General features: G+C 39.7%; 1 protein-coding gene across 8 annotated transcripts in view; it reads right to left on the reverse strand.

Moving 5' to 3' along the window:
- The window catches only part of BBS9 (Bardet-Biedl syndrome 9), a 455,972-nt gene that overhangs the window by 82,668 nt on the left and 353,249 nt on the right, over window positions 1-20,055 (reverse strand). For 7 of the 8 annotated variants that reach the window (XM_048839045.2, XM_048839047.2, XM_048839044.2 and 4 more), the window contains one exon: window positions 14,946-15,055. The exons of the other annotated variant lie outside the window; for it this stretch is intronic. In XM_048839045.2, coding sequence (XP_048695002.1) covers window positions 14,961-15,055 — 95 coding nt within the window. In that variant the 3' untranslated portion in view covers window positions 14,946-14,960. Of the gene's footprint in view, window positions 1-14,945; window positions 15,056-20,055 lie in introns of those variants that run through there. 8 annotated transcript variants of the gene reach the window in all.

Consider the following 20,055-nt stretch of genomic DNA (forward strand, 5'->3'; position numbering starts at 1 on the left):
GGCATACATTTTTAACAGAGAGAGTCATAGAATCATAGAATATAAGGGTTGGAAGGGACCCCAGAAGGTCATCTAGTCCAATCCCCTGCTCGAAGCAGGACCAAATCCCAGTTAAATCATCCCAGCCAGGGCTTTGTCAAGCCTGACCTTAAAAACCTCTAAGGAAGGAGATTCTACCACCTCCCTAGGTAACGCATTCCAGTGTTTCACCACCCTCTTAGTGAAAAAGTTTTTCCTAATATCCAATCTAAACCTCCCCCACTGCAACTTGAGACCATTACTCCTCGTTCTGTCATCTGCTACCATTGAGAACAGTCTAGAGCCATCCTCTTTGGAACCCCCTTTCAGGTAGTTGAAAGCAGCTATCAAATCCCCCCTCATTCTTCTCTTCTGCAGGCTAAACAATCCCAGCTCCCTCAGCCTCTCCTCATAACTCATGTGTTCCAGACCCCTAATCATTTTTGTTGCCCTTCGCTGGACTCTCTCCAATTTATCCACATCCTTCTTGAAGTGTGGGGCCCAAAACTGGACACAGTACTCCAGATGAGGCCTCACCAATGTCGAATAGAGGGGAACGATCACGTCCCTCGATCTGCTCGCTATGCCCCTACTTATCCATCCCAAAATGCCATTGGCCTTCTTGGCAACAAGGGCACACTGCTGACTCATATCCAGCTTCTCGTCCACTGTCACCCCTAGGTCCTTTTCCGCAGAACTGCTGCCTAGCCATTCGATCCCTAGTCTGTAGCGGTGCATGGGATTCTTCCGTCCTAAGTGCAGGACCCTGCACTTATTCTTATTGAACCTCATCAGATTTCTTTTGGCCCAATCCTCCAATTTGTCTAGGTCCTTCTGTATCCTATCCCTCCCCTCCAGCGTATCTACCACTCCTCCCAGTTTAGTATCATCCGCAAATTTGCTGAGAGTGCAATCCACACCATCCTCCAGATCATTTATGAAGATATTGAACAAAACCGGCCCCAGGACCGACCCTTGGGGCACTCCACTTGATACCGGCTGCCAACTAGACATGGAACCATTGATAACTACCCGTTGAGCCCGACAATCTAGCCAGCTTTCTACCCACCTTATAGTGCATTCTTCCAGCCCATACTTCCTTAACTTGCTGACAAGAATACTGTGGGAGACCGTGTCAAAAGCTTTGCTAAAGTCAAGAAACAATACATCCACTGCTTTCCCTTCATCCACAGAACCAGTAATCTCATCATAAAAGGCGATTAGATTAGTCAGGCATGACCTTCCCTTGGTGAATCCATGCTGGCTGTTCCTGATCACTTTCCTCTCATGCAAGTGCTTCAGGATTGATTCTTTGAGGACCTGCTCCATGATTTTTCCAGGGACTGAGGTGAGGCTGACTGGCCTGTAGTTCCCAGGATCCTCCTTCTTCCCTTTTTTAAAGATTGGCACTACATTAGCCTTTTTCCAGTCATCCGGGACTTCCCCCGTTCACCATGAGTTTTCAAAGATAATGGCCAATGGCTCTGCAATCACAGCCGCCAATTCCTTCAGCACTCTCGGATGCAACTCGTCCGGCCCCATGGACTTGTGCACGTCCAGCTTTTCTAAATAGTCCCTAACCACCTCTATCTCCACAGAGGGCTGGCCATCTCTTCCCCATTTTGCGATGCCCAGCACAGCAGTCTGGGAGCTGACCTTGTTAGTGAAAACAGAGGCAAAAAAAGCATTGAGTACATTAGCTTTTTCCACATCCTCTGTCACTAGGTTGCCTCCCTCATTCAGTAAGGGGCCCACACTTTCCTTGGCTTTCTTCTTGTTGCCAACATACCTGAAGAAACCCTTCTTGTTACTCTTGACATCTCTGGCTAGCTGCAGCTCCAGGTGCGATTTGGCCCTCCTGATATCATTCCTACATGCCCGAGCAATATTTTTATACTCTTCCCTGGTCATATGTCCAATCTTCCACTTCTTGTAAGCCTCTTTTTTATGTTTAAGATCCGCTAGGATTTCACCATTAAGCCAAGCTGGTCGCCTGCCATATTTACTATTCTTTCGACTCATCGGGATGGTTTGTCCCTGTAACCTCAACAGGGATTCCTTGAAATACAGCCAGCTCTCCTGGACTCCTTTCCCCTTCAAGTTAGTCCCCCAGGGGATCCTGGCCATCCGTTCCCTGAGGGAGTCGAAGTCTGCTTTCCTGAAGTCCAGGGTTCGTATCCTGCTGCTTACCTTTCTTCCCTGCGTCAGGATCCTGAACTCAACCAACTCATGGTCACTGCCTCCCAGATTCCCATCCACTTTTGCTTCCCCCACTAATTCTACCCGGTTTGTGAGCAGCAGGTCAAGAAAAGCGCCCCCCCTAGTTGGCTCCTCTAGCACTTGCGCCAGGAAATTGTCCCCTACGCTTTCCAAAAACTTCCTGGATTGTCTATGCACCGCTGTATTGCTCTCCCAGCAGATATCAGGAAAATTAAAGTCACCCATGAGAATCAGGGCATGTGATCTAGTAGCTTCCGTGAGCTGCCGGAAGAAAGCCTCATCTACCTCATCCCCCTGGTCCGGTGGTCTATAGCAGACTCCCACCACTACATCACTCTTGTTGCACACACTTCTAAACTTAATCCAGAGACACTCAGGTTTTTCTGCAGTTTCGTACCGGAGCTCTGAGCAGTCATACTGCTCCCTTACATACAGTGCTACTCCCCCACCTTTTCTGCCCTGCCTGTCCTTCCTGAACAGTTTATAACCATCCATGACAGTACTCCAGTCATGTGAGTTATCCCACAAAGTCTCTGTTATTCCGATCACGTCATAGTTCCTTGACATCACCAGGACCTCCAGTTCCCCCTGCTTGTTTCCAAGCAGTCATTAACTACTGGAACAATTTATCAAGTATTGTGGTGGATTCTCCATCACTGACAATTTAAAAATCAAGATTGAATGTTTTTCTAAAAGATCTGCTTTGGGGAAGTTCTATGGCCTGTGTTATACAGGAGGTCAGACTAGATGATTACAACAATCACTTCTGGCCTTGGAATCTATGAATCTATGATTTGATCACACTGATTTGCAAAATTTGCATCTGCAGTGAATTAGCTAGTTATTAATCCCAATTACCCAGGTTTTGTTTTATTTATGATATATGTTTAGAGGCAGATCTTCAGATGGTGTAAACTGTCATATCTACAATGGTGATTAATAATTTACACCAGCTGTCTCTGAACCTCTAGCCACATCAACTTCGGGTCCTGTGTTACTCTGAGAGCGTAGCAAAAATCACAATGCATACAAGAGATCTCAGTCCCAAGGAAGGAAGTGTATTTAGAAGGTCAGATGTACCATCTCTACAGGACAATGGAGCCTATAGATTCTACAGAACACTACTGGCCATGGAAGATTCTGTCTGCCCTAACAGGTGCAGGTATTCAGTCTGAGGCAGGAAGGCTGAGTTGAGAGATGAAGGATTACCTGTAATCCCATGCGAAACAGAAGTAAGTGAAGATTGTTGGGAAGTTCCTGGTATTCACAGTAGGCTGCCCTAAACTTCAGAAAAACAACATTCACTGAGTGCTGAGCCAGATGCAGACTAAACCAAATTTTTTCAGCAGCAACAGGAACTTCCGAATACCTTTCTCAGCTCTTTACTATGAGAACAGATATTTGTATTGAGAGGCTCCCTACAGTACTAACACTTGCTCTCGGACTCCTACAGTTATACACGGAGGGAGCAGTTAGCACACAGCAGGTACCTATGGAGGGGCAGAGAAGAAATAGCAGACAAAATAGAACTACAGCATTTTAAAAGGTAACATCCATATTGTCCATTCCCTTATAACAAGTCATTTTGAAACACTGAACAATACTATGGTTAGAGCTGACCCCATGTAGTATATTAAGAGTCCAGTTCATCCTTCTTTATAAATGATGTAATAATTACACAAGTATAAAATTATAGGCAAGTTATTTCAAAAACAGATTCCTCTCAGCCCACCTTCTCCCTAAATGGCAGATCAATCAGAACTATAGTTTTGTGACCCATGTCTGATAGACACAGGATTGTGCCCTCTCAGAAGGAACAAGAGATAGCGAGGCTGGTTTTGTACAAACACTCACATTTCCCCAAATACCAAAGAGCATCTGAATGTTTGTTTCTCTTCATAACATATAAAGATTCATATGCTAAAAAATGAGAGGAATAAAGAAACTTACTGGCAAAATAAATTACTTTTAATACTTTTTTCGAGTACCTCTTTAAATTCCCAGTTCTGACTCTATGCAAGTAGCAAAAAGTCTAATACTAAGCTAGTGAACTCCAAACAAAAGCATTTTTCCCATCTCCCTGACAATATGCTTCCGCTTCTTAATTATTATTGACAAACGCAGATGTAGCGGTTAGCACAGATTTTCAAGTGGGTTTATTTTCCTCATTCATCTCTACATTTTGTTCTATTCTGAATGGAAGAAATGGTGTTTTCAGTAGCTGCATGTCGAGTCAGCTGAACTTTTGCCCATCGTCTAATTTAATGTGATAATAAGAGTGTTTGCTTAATGATGACAGGCCATTATGTACTGGCTGTTCTTCCCATTTTTAATCTTTGATGTATTCAGAATTTGTCAAAACCTTACATCAGCACCCCAGAGAAGTGCTGTATATTCATCTATCTAGCTCAGTCTGTCCACAACAGCAAATAGTAGGGAAGTGGCAGCTACTAAAGTCAAGTTCAAAAGCAGGTCAGAAAGTAGCAGATCTCTGTAGTAAGGAGAATCTGTTGGCTCCAGCTTTTTATTGTACCACAAAACAACTAGGAAATTCCACTCTCAGTAGAACAAAGGCCTTTGTTGTACCTAAGTCAAGCCTAGCTGGTGTTGGTTCTGCTTGGAGCAGATGATTGGACTAGATGACCTCTTGAGGGCTCTTTGAACCCTAATATTCTAAGTCAAAGATGACTGTCACTTTTTCATAACTAAACAGCAAAGAATAGTTTAAAAGTGATTATGCTGAGAAGACCCAGAAGTGGACTGAAGTGGCTGACAGAAGTGGAAAAAAAGATGTTCTCACAGAGGAAGTGAATCTGATCTCACACAAATTGGTGTAAATCAAGAGCCACATCATCAAAGTCAGGGATGTTGTAGAGTTTATCAGGGCCACAGTGTCTTGACTAGTGTGAGAAAAATGCACCTTGAGTGGTGCACTCTGCCAGTCAGTCCAAAAAAGCTACAAAGGTCTCAAACCAGCTCTGGAAGGAGCCATATTGTTTTGCAGCCTAAGCCAACAGAGGTGGCAAGTGTCATTGCATGCCTCAGGGAAAAGATTAGTCACCATTAACTCTGCCAGATGGATTCAAACACAATTTTAATAAACTGGTTTGGTGGAGTGATTATTCTCGGCCAGTGCTGGTACAAAATGCTTTAATCTCTAAATGCCTCTAGCAATTAGTATGCCCCAATTCTATTTAATAAATAGCCATTTACCATGTGAAAATGCTAACTTTGTTGTTGTTGCTGCTGCCACAAACTGGCTAATTATTTCAGCTGCAAAGCAGAACAAGGAAGTAACCAATTCAGCCCTGTCTCTGGGTTCAGTTATAGTTGCTGTAGTCTCCAGGGTAAAACAAAACAAAACAAATTTAGAATTATTTTCAGTGCTGGTAGCTATTGTATGTTTGGACTGTGTTAAGGAAAAACTAGTACCAGGCTAGAAAAGATCTTATTGTCAGGCAACCTGGGAAAATCAAAAAACAAGCCTGGGCAAGTGAAATGTAACCAACTCACTACTTGCCAGGCAAGCTGCATTTAAATGGCACTGAAAAGGTGAAGAAATGCATGTTTTGCATATGTCCTGCTAAATTAATCTTCTGGCTCAGCTTGGCCAGTTCTGCCCCATATTGCACTTTTGAAGAGTATACATGTCTATAGTTACATCTACACTGCAACCAGGGGTGTAATTTGCAGCTTGTGCAGACATACTCACCCTAGCTTTAATTTAGCTAGCTTGGTAAAAATAAGTGCAGGCTAGCAATGCAAGCACATAGAGAGGCCTGGTAGGCTTATTCAACCCATGCTGAAGCCCACACTGCCATATCCTCACTGCTATTTTTGTGAGCTAGCTAAATTAAAGCTATTTTGGGTATGTCTACACAAGCTGCAAATCATACCCCCATCCACAGTATAGACGTAACCGTATTGTGTAATATTACTGCTACTTAGTACTTATTTACCAGATCTCCAGCTGCTTTACCAAAACAGGTTTCAGAGTAACAGCCGTGTTAGTCTGTATTCGCAAAAAGAAAAGGAGTACTTGTAGCACCTTACAGACTAACCAATTTATTTGAGCATGAGCTTTCGTGAGCTACAGCTCACTTCATCAGATGTATACCGTGGAAACTGCAGCAGACTTTATATACACACAGAGATCATGAAACAATACCTCCTCCCACCAGCAGGACAGTGGGGTGGGAGGAGGTATTGTTTCATGATCTCTGTGTGTATATAAAGTCTGCTGCAGTTTCCACGGTATACATCTGATGAAGTGAGCTGTAGCTCACGAAAGCTCATGCTCAAATAAATTGGTTAGTCTCTAAGGTGCTACAAGTACTCCTTTTCTTTTTACAAAAACAGTTAACACTATTGTTCTCATTTTACAAATAGGAAATGTGAGACACAAAGAAACCACAATTTTCTAATTGGACCTCAGATTTTGAGTGCCCAGCTTGGTTTTCAGATATATTGAGCACCAGGTACTCTCACTGTCATAAATAAGCGTTATGGGTGCTTAGCACTTCTGAATAATCAAGCCCAAAGTGTTTCTGAAGTTTGTCACCCCAAAATTGAGGTATCCAGTATTAGAGGCCACTTAGGAAAATTTTGGCCTATGTAACTTAACATCACACAATGGCCCAATGGGAGAGATGGGAACAGAATCCAGCTCTCATGATTTACAGCCTGCTGCTCTATTCCCCAGACTATTTTTACTGCAGATGGTCCTGAGCCACAAAAGTGAAGACTTCCAGTCAAATTTTTCAGAATTCAATGGTGTTCTTATCTTGAGCTTTGGTTTGGCTCATTATAAAGTTAGAAAGTAGCCACAGCATTTGGATGTGAATTTTCCAAACTTCAGTGCTGCTTGGATCTGGACTCTTGAATGTACTCCCTACTATATATTCTCCCCGGTGTTCAATTTGGGGCACATTTGGCACTTGGAGATATTTTCAAGGAAAATGAGGTGAGAGCCAGTTTTTATTTTCAGCCTCAGGTGACAACATATGACTGCCAATCAATGTACTCCATATTTTAAAAATTGTAGAATAGAATAACAGCTTGTCTTGGAGGGAGAGAGGAACAAAATGTTTACAGCTAATCTTAACTGAATACTAAAAAAAAAAAAACCCTCCTTTTGACCACCAAAAAAAAAAAACCACAAAAAAACCAGTGCAAAACCAATGAAATTCGAGAAGTAACCTGCTGGCATAATCAAGATGAGAGACAAGTTACAATTTCCTCATTCAAACTTTTATGCCATATTAAAGATAATTTACAGTTAACTTATTCTCACTGTCAAAGATATGTCTCATTTCAGCAGTGCTGATAGAGAAGGGCTTTTAAAAATGTGAAGATCGTAAATCTGATCACAATTAAGGAGAATGAACGAATGTGTATTTTCCATTTACTTTCCACATGCATCTAATCTGGGAAACTGATTTACTCTGTTCCTGTTCGGCCTGGATACACGTCAGGTTTGTGTCTGAACTATTCTGCCTCACCCATGGCTTGAACGGAGATTGCCAAGGTTCATCAAGGCTGTTTCTAAGCTTTGAATATAGTCAGGAGAATAAAACTCGTGGAATACACAATAGGGAGGCACCGAGGAGCTCACCTATAGTAACATTTTAATTTCTATTCAGAGCGGAAAATCAATAAGGTCTTACTAATTTCTATTTAAAATTTGACTAGAAATGTGTAGTATGGATATAACTTTACATTGATAATCTAATAAATGTAACAATCAGCTATTAGAGTCATTCACGGTATCATTCCCAGACTAGACAGTCATGCAAAATATTGTGCTCTGTCTCACATTGTTAATCATATAAACCACAGGGAAAACAAAGCAGGACTCAGTCAGCATTCCCTAGCAGAAAAAAACACTATACAGCTCACCAGCTTTAAGAAAGGAAGGTGGTGACTTCAAACCAAAAATAAAAATTATAGGCTTCAGAATCTAAATGTTTCTAAAAAAAAGAAACCGAAAACCAAGAGACTCTGATTGCCTTTGAATGATCCAAGTCCAGTATATGACTGGATGAGTTAGCATTGCTATATACAGTTAATCAGGATTGCTAGAGGTTGTGCAAGCCAGTTCTATACATCAGCGTGTAATTGCTGGCTAGGGTACATGTGTGTATCAATGCACTCTATTGGATAGAATGGCAGACCACTTTCTGTGCATATCAGATCTCTTTGCTAGCTCCTTTTGCCCATCAGGTTTTTAGAGCAAAAGGTTCTGATATATTTTCCACATATAACATCTATGTGATTAGCTGATGATTGTGCCATGGAGGGCGTGTTCTAACTCGATGCCAATGGGCTTTTTACTCAATGAACAATGTGTCTGTCCGTTGAGGACAGGTATATATGCTCCATTGAGTATGACAGCCTTACCAAGGCTCAAGGAAATGAGAACACACTTATTAAAATGTAGATATATGTTTGAACAACAGCTAAAAAAAAATCTTATTAACAAGAAAATCCAGAAAAAATCCCTTAAATTTACCCTTCATTTTCTTTAATTACATAATATCTTATACTGGTATAGTTCCTTTCATAGGCTCAATGATTACAAAAGTACACCATAAATCATATACTGGGCTTGATTCTGATCTTATCTTTGCTCTCATATACAGAGCTGAAAATCCAAGCGAATGGAGTTTTGCTGGAGTTATACAGACGTAACAGAGAGCAGATCTGGTCCACTGATATAAACAGAGCTCCCTCTGATGTACACCTGTAAGATCCAAAATCAGGCCATCTGTACACACAAACACCACCACTGAAATGCAGCCCTCTCGGGGTGGAGAGTGGCATGTAATCAGTGCATGGCATGAGGCAGAACCATTGAGGGTGGGGAAATTTGAAGCAGCAAACCCCTCCTATTCAGAACGGCATTTTTTTCTGTCAACCAAGAGCAGTTTTGGGGGGTTCATCTACAAAGGAATGCCATATAACAAATGGCATGGTACTCACTCTATATAATTCAGAAAAATGAAAGGCTGAATCACCTCTCCCAGGATTTGAATCTGAGGTTCCAGAGAGTCTAGTTATTCCAGAACTGACATTTAGGCCCTTGAGCTGCCTCTTCGTGGTGCTCATAAAATCAGCTGCATATTCCAGTGGGGAGTAGGGAGGCTGACTCATTCTGGCAGCATAAATTCAATACATGAGTAACTTTCCCACTCAGGAAAGGAAACTCTCCAGATAAAGAAACATGTTCAAGAAGTGTCATAATCAGACCAGCCTTTGGGTCCATAAACCTGCAACTTCCAGGGACCTGAAATGTTAGGGCTAATTTCATCTTCTTTTTTTTAAAGTAGGTTTATAGCCTTTCCCTCTCTAAGATAGTCTTTGCAACATACATTTATTGCTAGGGTTGAAAGTTTATTACTGATTTTTCCTAAATATTATCAGTCATTCACAATTCCCCCTCCTGAAAAAAATTCTTTGAGATAAGTAAAAGTCATGGGCACAGGTCTTTTGAAGTTCTGGAAAGATCTCATATGAGCTTCTGATGGTGAGGCCCCATTAATTAGGGGCACTGTAAGTTCTCCCCCAGCAACTGCCTGTAGCTGAGCAGTCAGTGCAACTGCTGGCTTCAAAGAGGGACAACTCAGTTAACACAGTGATCCAGTCACGTGGAACTAGAACTGAAGACAGAGAAATCCTGCATTTTAATCCCTCCTGATACTGACTCCCCTCTTTGACTCTAGTTTCCCCATATGTAAAATGGGGATAATAATGGTTACCTATGCCAAGGGAGGGCAGTTGTGATTAATTAATGTCTGTACATGCTGATGTCAGTGCTGATATTCAGCAGAATGCTCACAAAATCATGGGGGTTGCTAGGCCCCCAGGACCTAATTTATTTGGACAACAAATTCTTGCAGAAGTTTTTTAAATATTGGCAGCTATTCACAGTTTCAAGCAGGTAGTGCCACTTGTGTAGCAGGAGACTGAGGAGGGAAATAAAGATGCCCCCAACACATACACAATACTCACTCGTTTATAGAAAATGAAGCAATTACAGTCAGTTTGTCACCCAATAGATGTTACCTTACTTTCAACCAAATCCGCAGGGTTGCTCTGTGCACTGTGGTATTTTCATGGTGGACGAAAGTTGATTATGGTTATGGGGTGGGGGGAAACGGATTCACAGGCCCATTCAAAAATGCTAATTGAAGTTCTGGCTATAGCAATATAGCAATGTTCTGGCCATGACAATATAACCTGCTCTACATACCTATACAAGCCCACACATAGAGACATTCACTTAACAGCTGAACTGTAGCTTTAAATAAGGAAATTCAAACTTTTACCTCTGACATGCACTGAACAGCACATTTAATTGATTCAGGAGGTGATAATTTTTATGCAACTGGGAATTTTTCATTCAAGCTTTCCAAAATTTATGGCCACGTGTTGTTTCATCTTTCAAAGGGTTTTTGAAGACTATGGGAAAAATGCTACTGCAATTTCAACAGCATCTGCAACTACCACCATATTGGAAGCAATTTGGGGAGGCTTAGCTTTAGACTTTCTTCTGCTACATAATCAGTGACCTTCCCTTTGTTGTGTCTCTCAAACCTTTTTTTCATCAGACAGCTCAGCATTCAGGCAATACCACCTGAGCAGATGAAAGAACCCAGAAAATACTGCAAACATTGGTAAAATGGGAATGTGACACAGATGTCTCTGTGTAGCTTTTAAGATCAGATGACGCCATGAGGTGAAACTCATTCTCAAGAATAGCAAAGAAACTACTTTCAACACATCCTTAATGCTTAGAAAAGAGCATTTCTACTGATGGTGGTACTTCTCCCCACCCCACTAAAATGCTGATTTTAATATGAAAAAGTGTGAACCAGTTTACATTTTTTAACTTAACAGTTTGAAGCATTTATCATCAGTTGATTATAAACACGCTGATTACTAGGGTTGAAAGCCAGGCACATGGTTTTATTTCAGCCCAAAATGAAGAATAAAATCCAAGGTAAGTAAGAATGACACAGAGACCATCTAATAGTTTTCAGATGACCTTTCTGTGAAAGAGCTAGTACCATTTTCACTGACACTGGCCTACTGTTTACAGAGTTTTGTACTGAAACAAGCAGTTTCAGCATGCCATTTGTCATATTCTGACAAAATGGAAATATGGATTTTATTATGAATGAGGAAGATAATTAAAAAGTATCAAAATCTGATTAAGTGTTCTTGATCAAATTAGTAGCTTTCTGATCTTTCCCTTTTCTTTTCTTGCATTTGAAACATCTACACCAACTTCTTCAAACACAGTAATTCCAGTTACCAGAAATCCATTTAGTTTTCCAGCTGTGAATACAAAAATTATGGGAAGTGGCACTAATAATGCTAATTGCTTCAAATTTGTGTATAATAATGTTGCTTACTACCATTAAAAATGTAAATAAAAATATTGTTCTCTCTGCCCAGCACTGATAATAATGACAGGCACTTTCTAAATACCAATTAGACTCAACATGACTAATTCTGTAACTGATAGAAAATGACCTTGGCTTCAGTATTCCAATGCTAGCCTCACAACAAATATGAAGAGATGTCACCATTCTCTTCACTGAAATATATGTGGTATTCCACAGAAGTGACTTCGATCATATTCTCACTTCTTACAGTGATTTTATGGTATTAATAGCCAATAATATACATTTAGCACAACATTTAGCCTAACAATTAAGTCAATGATCAACTACTGTGGAAAAAAAAAAAACGAACAGTCACTTCTTTCTTAACAAAGTGTTTGGAATTGAAAACAAACCAAACCATGGTACAGTGAACTGTGACTCTGGCTTTATTAGCAAATATGTATCTCAGTCTCCCATTTCTCCCACATTTAATAAAGCACTGTATTATCCCCTTCCCTTTGCCGGTAGGTGGAACTTGAAAGCCAATTGTTCTGATGAGATATACTTGTAACCAGGCAGCACTCAAGGAGTTAACTTGTCTTCCACAAAGGCGAAGAGTTTTGCTGACCCAGTGAGAGATGGGCTGAACAAAATTCAATTCTGTTGCAGTCAACAGGAAAGTAGGAAGGAAAATAGGATTTAACAAACAAAGCATAAAAAGCCCACAGCAGGAAATCATTATTTGGGCAATTGTTCACTTTGTTAAGAGACTGGACTATATTAATATCTATCAGGGCACACTGCTGTGTTTGTGGTTCCTCTTTAGTACCACGTCTAGTCTAATTATTTACAAGGTGGTCATACTGGCTGGAGAATTTTGCCATTGTGTGGGATTTCCGAGGAATACATATGCCACTGATGCATAGTTTGGCACTAGCTTATTCTGGTTAAAGTTGAGTGGGTTGGCCAAAATTGAATCAATACTACAGGAAGCTCAGAATGCCAACAGAAGTGGTTTACAGAAATAGTTCACTGACCATTACATCTGCAATGGATTAAGCATTTAAATGGTTCGGTTTATAATATAGATATACGTAAATAAATGCACCCATATATTTTGATAATATATTTGCAGTTAAAAACCTTATAGGAATTCACATTGCATTATTTCACATGACCATTGAAAATATCTGTTTTTTAATGTTTTACCAGACTTGTTTTAAAAATAATGTAGGTTTGACATTTCATCTAATATAACAGATGTTTAGAAAGGAAAATTCTACAAACTGCTAGAGCAGTTTGACATCCTAAACACTATTATGACAGCCAGAAATTAAATAATCTGGAGGAGGAGGAAAAGGATGACAAGTCATAACCAAGGTATTGCCTGCACAGTTTGTATCAGAGCAATTTTTTAACCTCCATTACCACAAATACTGTCATAAAAGAAACAGCACATGGTACTTATTTTAATACCTGTTTATATTGTAGCTCCAATTTTTTCAGGGGGAAAAAATATTTATATGGCGGGCTGCGTTAAATAAAACTCTTTCAAGCTGCTTAAGCATTTGGGATATTGAGATGGATTAATGGTCAGAGTAAAAGTAATGTAGTAAAAAAGGCTTATGGTATCGCTGTGTTCCACAATTTATCACAGTCTATAGCCTCAGCTGGTATAGAAACAGAAAATATGGATGGCACCCGACATTGTCCCAATGCACATCTCTCTCTGACCTGTCACTGCATCTCATTTCTCATCTCTTGTGGGGTTTATTAGGATTATCTCCCTTTAACCAGTGTAGAATTGTACATTTTCTATAGTACACAGGGAGCCTGATACCCAGTTACTCAGAGTTGTAAACTGGAAGAAGCCCCATGTGTGCAGCCAACTGGTGAAAAATGCACCAGATGGACAGAAGCTAGCATTTTCCTCCTGACTCACTAACCCCTCTCCCTAAAACTCTGACTCTTCCATAAATATCTGGTCATCTGTCACGTCTACAGTGCTGAATAGTGCTAACATTTACCAACATGAGCAGCATGGTTTTCTTCTCTCATGGAGTAAGCTGTGACCATTTTTCACGCCCAATATTTGGCAATGTTCTAAAACCTCTCTAGATGTGCTCTAAGGTGAAATTCAAGGCTCTCCAAAGCACTTAAGCTCCACATGCAGACTGTGTAGGGATCAGCTAGTGAAGGAGCCATGCAGGATGTCTCTGCGCTCTCTTATTTTCTGTAGGAAGCTGCCTGAGCTGGCCTCACGTAGTGCCATTTAGAAAGTCACAAATGGGGTTGCCTAAGACCTCAGATTTAACTTTATGTAGATGCAGTGGCCTCAGGATCCTGCACAACTAGCATATAGGGACTGAACTGGTTGTTTCAGCCCAATCACAGCCAAAAGGTCTATACACAGTAAAGTGTATAGTGTTTACTTTATGTGCCTAAAAAGGATGGAGGATTGAGATAACCCTACGGGTTTGCAAACCTTTGAATTCAGGCAGTGCCAGAATTTCAAAACTTGATAGTTATTCCATCCAACATCACAACTTGAATAAAATTCTGTACCCAGTAACATCGTGTAATAATTCTACTTAGCCTGACTCTCCTCTCATTTACCGCTGTTTCACATGGGTCTAACTACAGTGATTTCCATGCAGTTATTCTTCATTTACATTGGTGTAAGTGAGAGAAGACCCAGGCCCAATGACATTATTTTGGATTTATGCTGGTGACACTGAAAGCAGAATTTCTCCCATTGTGTAAGGATGGAAAACCGAAGGTGACCTTTTCATACTACATCTTTACTGATGGTCTCTTCTGTACACAGTAGTTCAATTATAAAACTAAAAACTTGATACCAATGTTATTTTTATACAACCTTGCAATTTATTTGTTTAATAGGGTAATCTTATGGGTAAATTACAGAGCATTAAATATGTGATCTGTATAGATTATTACTGAGGACAACTGCCAAGATTTACCCCAACTATAAATACTCTCCTTTCAGGTAATGTGCTGTAGACACTTGTAAAATAATACAGTCTCCATTTGTACAGTGAATTCTGCTGACAGAAAAACTGACATTACAGTTGAGAGGATTTTGAAGGACAGAGGAACTCAAGACGGTAACTGCAAATTTTGTTCAGTCAGGAATCAAGTACCAAAGTTATCTCTGGTGTAACTGCATTGTAGTTATATCGGGGGTGACTTTGATCCAACCTATTTTAAATTTTATGTAGCAAGAAAAATATTCATTCTAACTTTTAAAAGGGAACACATCAAAGTGCCACAGGCAAAAATCAAGCCTTGCTGTGGGAAAGAATGCTCTTCTGGTTAAGGTACTAGATTTATACCCCTGCTGTAGATTTGCATCCTGACTTGCAGTGCGGTAAAGTCTGGTGTAGACAAGTCCTTAGATTTGTGTATACCTGGAAGGGAGAGTGGAAGTTAACCATTTTTGTACATTATTTACGCCATTGCAGATTCTGGTCCCACTTATGTTTGCCAACCTAAATAAATATTTCAAAACAATGAAAAACACAGCAAGTTAAATCATAATTTCTGAGCTGTGGAAATAGCTGTTGAAAACAAAAATATTAATACAGTGACCTATAGTGAGGATATTACTATGAATTATAAAAATGCTAACATCTGGCATCCTAATTAGCTATGATCCTGTGATACCTTCTCAACACTTAGCATGTCCTTTCTTTCACTCAGAGTACGGAATCTATTTATCTTGTCTCATAATTTACAGCAAGATTTACTAGTATTTATCATTTAAAATGTCTTTCCATTAACTTATTGGCTCTCGGTATAGGTTTATTTTAACTACTGACAATTATACTTTAATAGTGTTTGGTTCAGAAAACAAAACAACAGGTACTTCAGAATGAGGAGATATTGCCATTAAAAAACATAAACATATAGAAAAAAAGACATTTGTTGTTGCTTCTGCTACTGCCCAAGGACATCCACATTCTCTATTGCAGGTGCTATTAAAACTTCACTACTCTGAGCATTATAACCTTAGCTGCCCCCCAACCCGCATGTCATACACATACACATTAATGAGTCCACCTATCCTACATCACCGGTACTATAATCATTCTGCTCTACATACACGCACTATAATCCTTATCCTAGGCATATAAACACTAGGGACCTTTTTCTCCCAGACCGCATGCAATTTGTCATCTCTTTACCAAACATATGCTGTAATCAATCTCTTCTTGTACTCATGGCACAGAAAACTTTCTCTTCCTTTTCTGACACACAAGGCATTTAATCCCTTTCTATTGCTTTCTTTTAAATTGCAAGAAACATCATGCTATTCCTCATACGCCTCAAACACCATTTTCACATATTTTTCCACTAAAAGACTTAGCATTGTAAGACTTTTTTGAAGTTTTACAGGGGGGGACCTCTCCAGCATTAACAGTCTTGCTTTATTTTGTCTGCTCTTAATCCCACCTTTTTATCATACCCATGAATCCTTTCCTTCTACCAACACTGAAGACATTTGAACAATGAATTGTTTTAATGCTTATCATAGTGAAAAATAATAATTGCACACAACAAATTTCCATGTCAGATTCACTGAAATATTTCCACTGTGAGTAATGTTCTATGGGTTTCTTCTGGGATGGCAGCCTTTATGAAATGTATCTGCATGTCCAATTTGTCTGCAAAATAGAGTTGAAGGCCAGGCGGAACCACTAGATCACATAGTCTGATCTTCTGAATATCAGAGACAGACAACCAATACCACCCAGCATCTGCACACTAAACCCAAAAATCAAAATTAAACCAAATTTTACAGCCCACAGGAATCTGGACCATTCTGTGCCACAGGGAGGGAAAAGGAGGGATTGAGATGCACCCGTGCTTGAGGGCCCAGCAACAGCAGGAAAAAAATAGATGCAAAACTAGAAAAAAATCTAAATCAAAATGCAGGGAGCTGAAGCATTTACATGAAATACGCCATGTCATGCCAGCCACAATGCTAACTGTCTTTGATCTTTCTGAACTTCTGAATCATGTGTGACTAAAGCATCCTTTACCAAGAATTTCGGCCTTCTGAGTTAATGAAAATCCAGCATGCACAATTTATGGAAGCAAGGAACCAAACATTAAAAAAAAAGTCATAAAAAAGCCACAGGAGCCTCTAATGGGAGAGCCCTCACCATCCGGATGAATCTATTAGTTCATATTTTTCTGGCAGATTTATTAGGTTTCATTTGAATTTCTTTGTCTTTGCACAAGTGTTTGTACAGAAACTCTTAGGAGTAAGAATGTAAAGAACAAAATGAATCAGCGCTGTGAATGCAAACCCAATGAGTGACCCCAGTAATAATGAGGCGGCTATGGAAGACCCCACTTTCTCATTAAGCTAATATCAGCCTTATTTCTCAAACCAAAAAGCACTGAAATATAATAGCACTTTCACAAAGATTGATTATGAAGAATTTTTAACCCTTTTTTTGCTTTGATGCTGCTACTCCTGTGCAGCGTGACTTCCTTTGAAGTGCTGGAGTTCCATGGAGAGAGTTGCCACCTTCTTCATTTGCAGGCAAAAGGGAGAGACTGAAGAAGCAGTGAAAATGGACACCCGTGGATTAGATCCTGAACCACTGAAGTCAATGGGAACTTTGCCACTGACACAGACCTTTTAAAAGTTCCTGAGGACATGGGTCTTTTGCATCATTTCATCTCCACCAGTGCTGGCAACCTGGAAAGAGCTAATCTAGACAGGCTACCAGCTGCTGTCATAACTGTAATCACTATGTCATCTGAGGGCTAGTCTTCACTACAGAGGTAACTCCAGTTATTACTTGAGTGTTTCCCCTAACTTGAATGCTGCCTACACACAAAAATGCTTAGCTCCGGTGGTGCTTTTAATTCAAGTTGGCTGGCCTGCCACAACTTGAGTTTGAACAACTCACTGACTGCTAACACAACCACTCTGTATAGCTGGAGTGTTATTTTTCAGTATAGCCACTCCTCCCACCCAAGCTAGGCTAACTTGAGAGGAGTTAACTCAAGTGTCGATAACTTGAGTTGTGCTTTAGAAATAGATGTCCCATCTATGCAGTCCTACACCCTCACCTCCTAAAATCATTAATATGGTTTAAAATTCCTTGTGGGTATCGAGATCCCTTGGTGAAAAGAAAGTTGTCAGTTCTAACATTTTAAGATCTTATAAGTCAGAAACAGAAAAGCCCTATTAGTTTACAGAAAATTCATTATGGTAAGGTATCCATTGGTAGTCATTAATGAGGTAGCTTTCTGGATTGCATGTGAAACTTGTAGAAATCATCACATGTTATATATCCAGAAACAATCTTTTGTGTGCCTTTTCTTCCAGTTAGCCTTTCTTCAATTCCTCCTAGACTGTGGTAGGTCTGCCCAAGGGTTACAGAGAAAACAAGCAAAGGGAAGAAATGCGGATTCCTTACCACAGCAGCACTCTTTCTTTCCCAAGCATAGCTCCCTTGGTGAGTCATTCTCCTACTTGAAAACATATTAATATCAAAACCTATTTCTTCAGAGGTCAATCATAATGGATTGATCAGTTTAGTTTAAGGAAGAAATATACACCAGAAGGTGACCCAAAGGAAGCAAAATGGGCTTTTAAACGTAAATAATTTTCCTAGCCTAGCCAATGAAAAAGAGAATTCACAAGGGACTTGAGACACAAGGTATAATGCCCATTCTTTTACATGTATTTCTACATGTAATTTTCTACCTACTAAAAGGAAAAAGAAATGATATAAAAAACATTTTAAAACCTTGATTATTGCCATGCATATGGTCTCTTCAATGTCATTACAAGTCAGCATTTAAGGTTATTCTGGTTTTCATTATTTCTCAAATGAATTCCTCAACCACCTCTCAAATTCACACTGATTTCTGGCCAGTTAAAAACCAGGCAGTATATAAGTAGCCTGTTTGTATAACAGCTAACTACTGTAAAATGCCCCACTGACAATAGACTGGATAGCTAAAATGGACTAGACATGGGCGATAGCACTTTTCCCCTCCAGGTGATTGGTTCAAATCTGACCTTGGTTGGTAGCGTCTTAACTTTGGGTGTTCAGTGACCTATTCAAATGACTTTGGTAGCCTCAGTCTACAATCCCAGTGGACAAGTAACCACATCACAACAATACTATCTTATTGTTGTGCTAAGGAATTTAACAGAAAATAGGAACTTCTCTAAGGGCTTTTTAGACCATTTTATAGAATTTAATAGAAAATTATATTCTGGACTTAGATTTCTATGGGATGATTCAACATTCCCACCTCCTAAAAATGGACATTGAGCTCTACTGCATTCTATAGAAATTGTTCGAAAAACAGACATGAGCGTATTCAATTTCTATTTAACTTCAATGGTATGTGTCCTATTAAATTATACAGAACTTTGCTAACACGACTACCAAAACTGCACCCTTCTTGGCAATCTTAGATGCCGTCCAGGCCATGTTCAATATACAGTGGTGGGGTAATATGGAAAAACGTGTACTACTGCTGTGTCTGAATTTTTCATCTTCTTTGGAATGTCCCACAGAATTGAATAGATATTAAACTAATAGGGGTTGCATAGAGACTATTCTAAAAACCTACACAAATTAATAAAGAATGAGATCCTTTGTTATTTTTAAAAATCATTTGTAGAGAATTTTATGGCAGAGAAAGAATTTTATATTAAATTCTATAAGAGACTTCAAGAAAACTATAGAAATGTAGTCATTTTCTATTAAAATTGAGCACATGCTTCAGAGCTTTCCCAAATCACTGCCTAGGTTGTGTCAAAAGAAAGAAGCAAAAATCTGTTCTATATACAAACTGCACTGCACACTATGCTTAACATTTTCTCTAAAAATAAAGTGCAATTCTTTTCAGATTATTCTTTTTCACAGTGATCAGGAAGCAACTCAGACACTGCTCATTTCCACTCAGAAGTAGTCATGACTAGAGATTAATCCAAACTGCAACATTTGGATGTGGATGTGTGGAAGTTGGTTAGCTAATTAATGACACAGGTTAGCAACAAAATTTGGATACAGATCCAAACGCAAAATGCCCAAATCTGTAAATCTTGCTCACTTTGAATAGTAAGTTTGGTGTTGATCTGCAAACACTTATGTGGGCAAATTTATGAAAAATTTTCAAAAGTATTCAGTGGTGGCCTAAATGTGCTCCCATTGAAATCAATTGACTTACCATTAACTTTGATCAGAGCAGACTTAGGCCAACACCAAGCACTTTTAAAAATCCCATCTGAAGTATTTCTTGGACTGGAGGCTGTCTCTACAAGATGGTCCACTAAGATAACAGTAGTACTTGCAAAGTAAGATATTACTCGATGTAAGGGTAACAGAACTGGGTGTAAAGTTTTGAGGTGTTGAACAGCCTGCAAACA

Source organism: Caretta caretta, chromosome 2 (assembly GCF_965140235.1).
Source record: "Caretta caretta isolate rCarCar2 chromosome 2, rCarCar1.hap1, whole genome shotgun sequence".
In the NCBI taxonomy this organism is placed as follows: Eukaryota; Metazoa; Chordata; order Testudines; family Cheloniidae; genus Caretta; species Caretta caretta.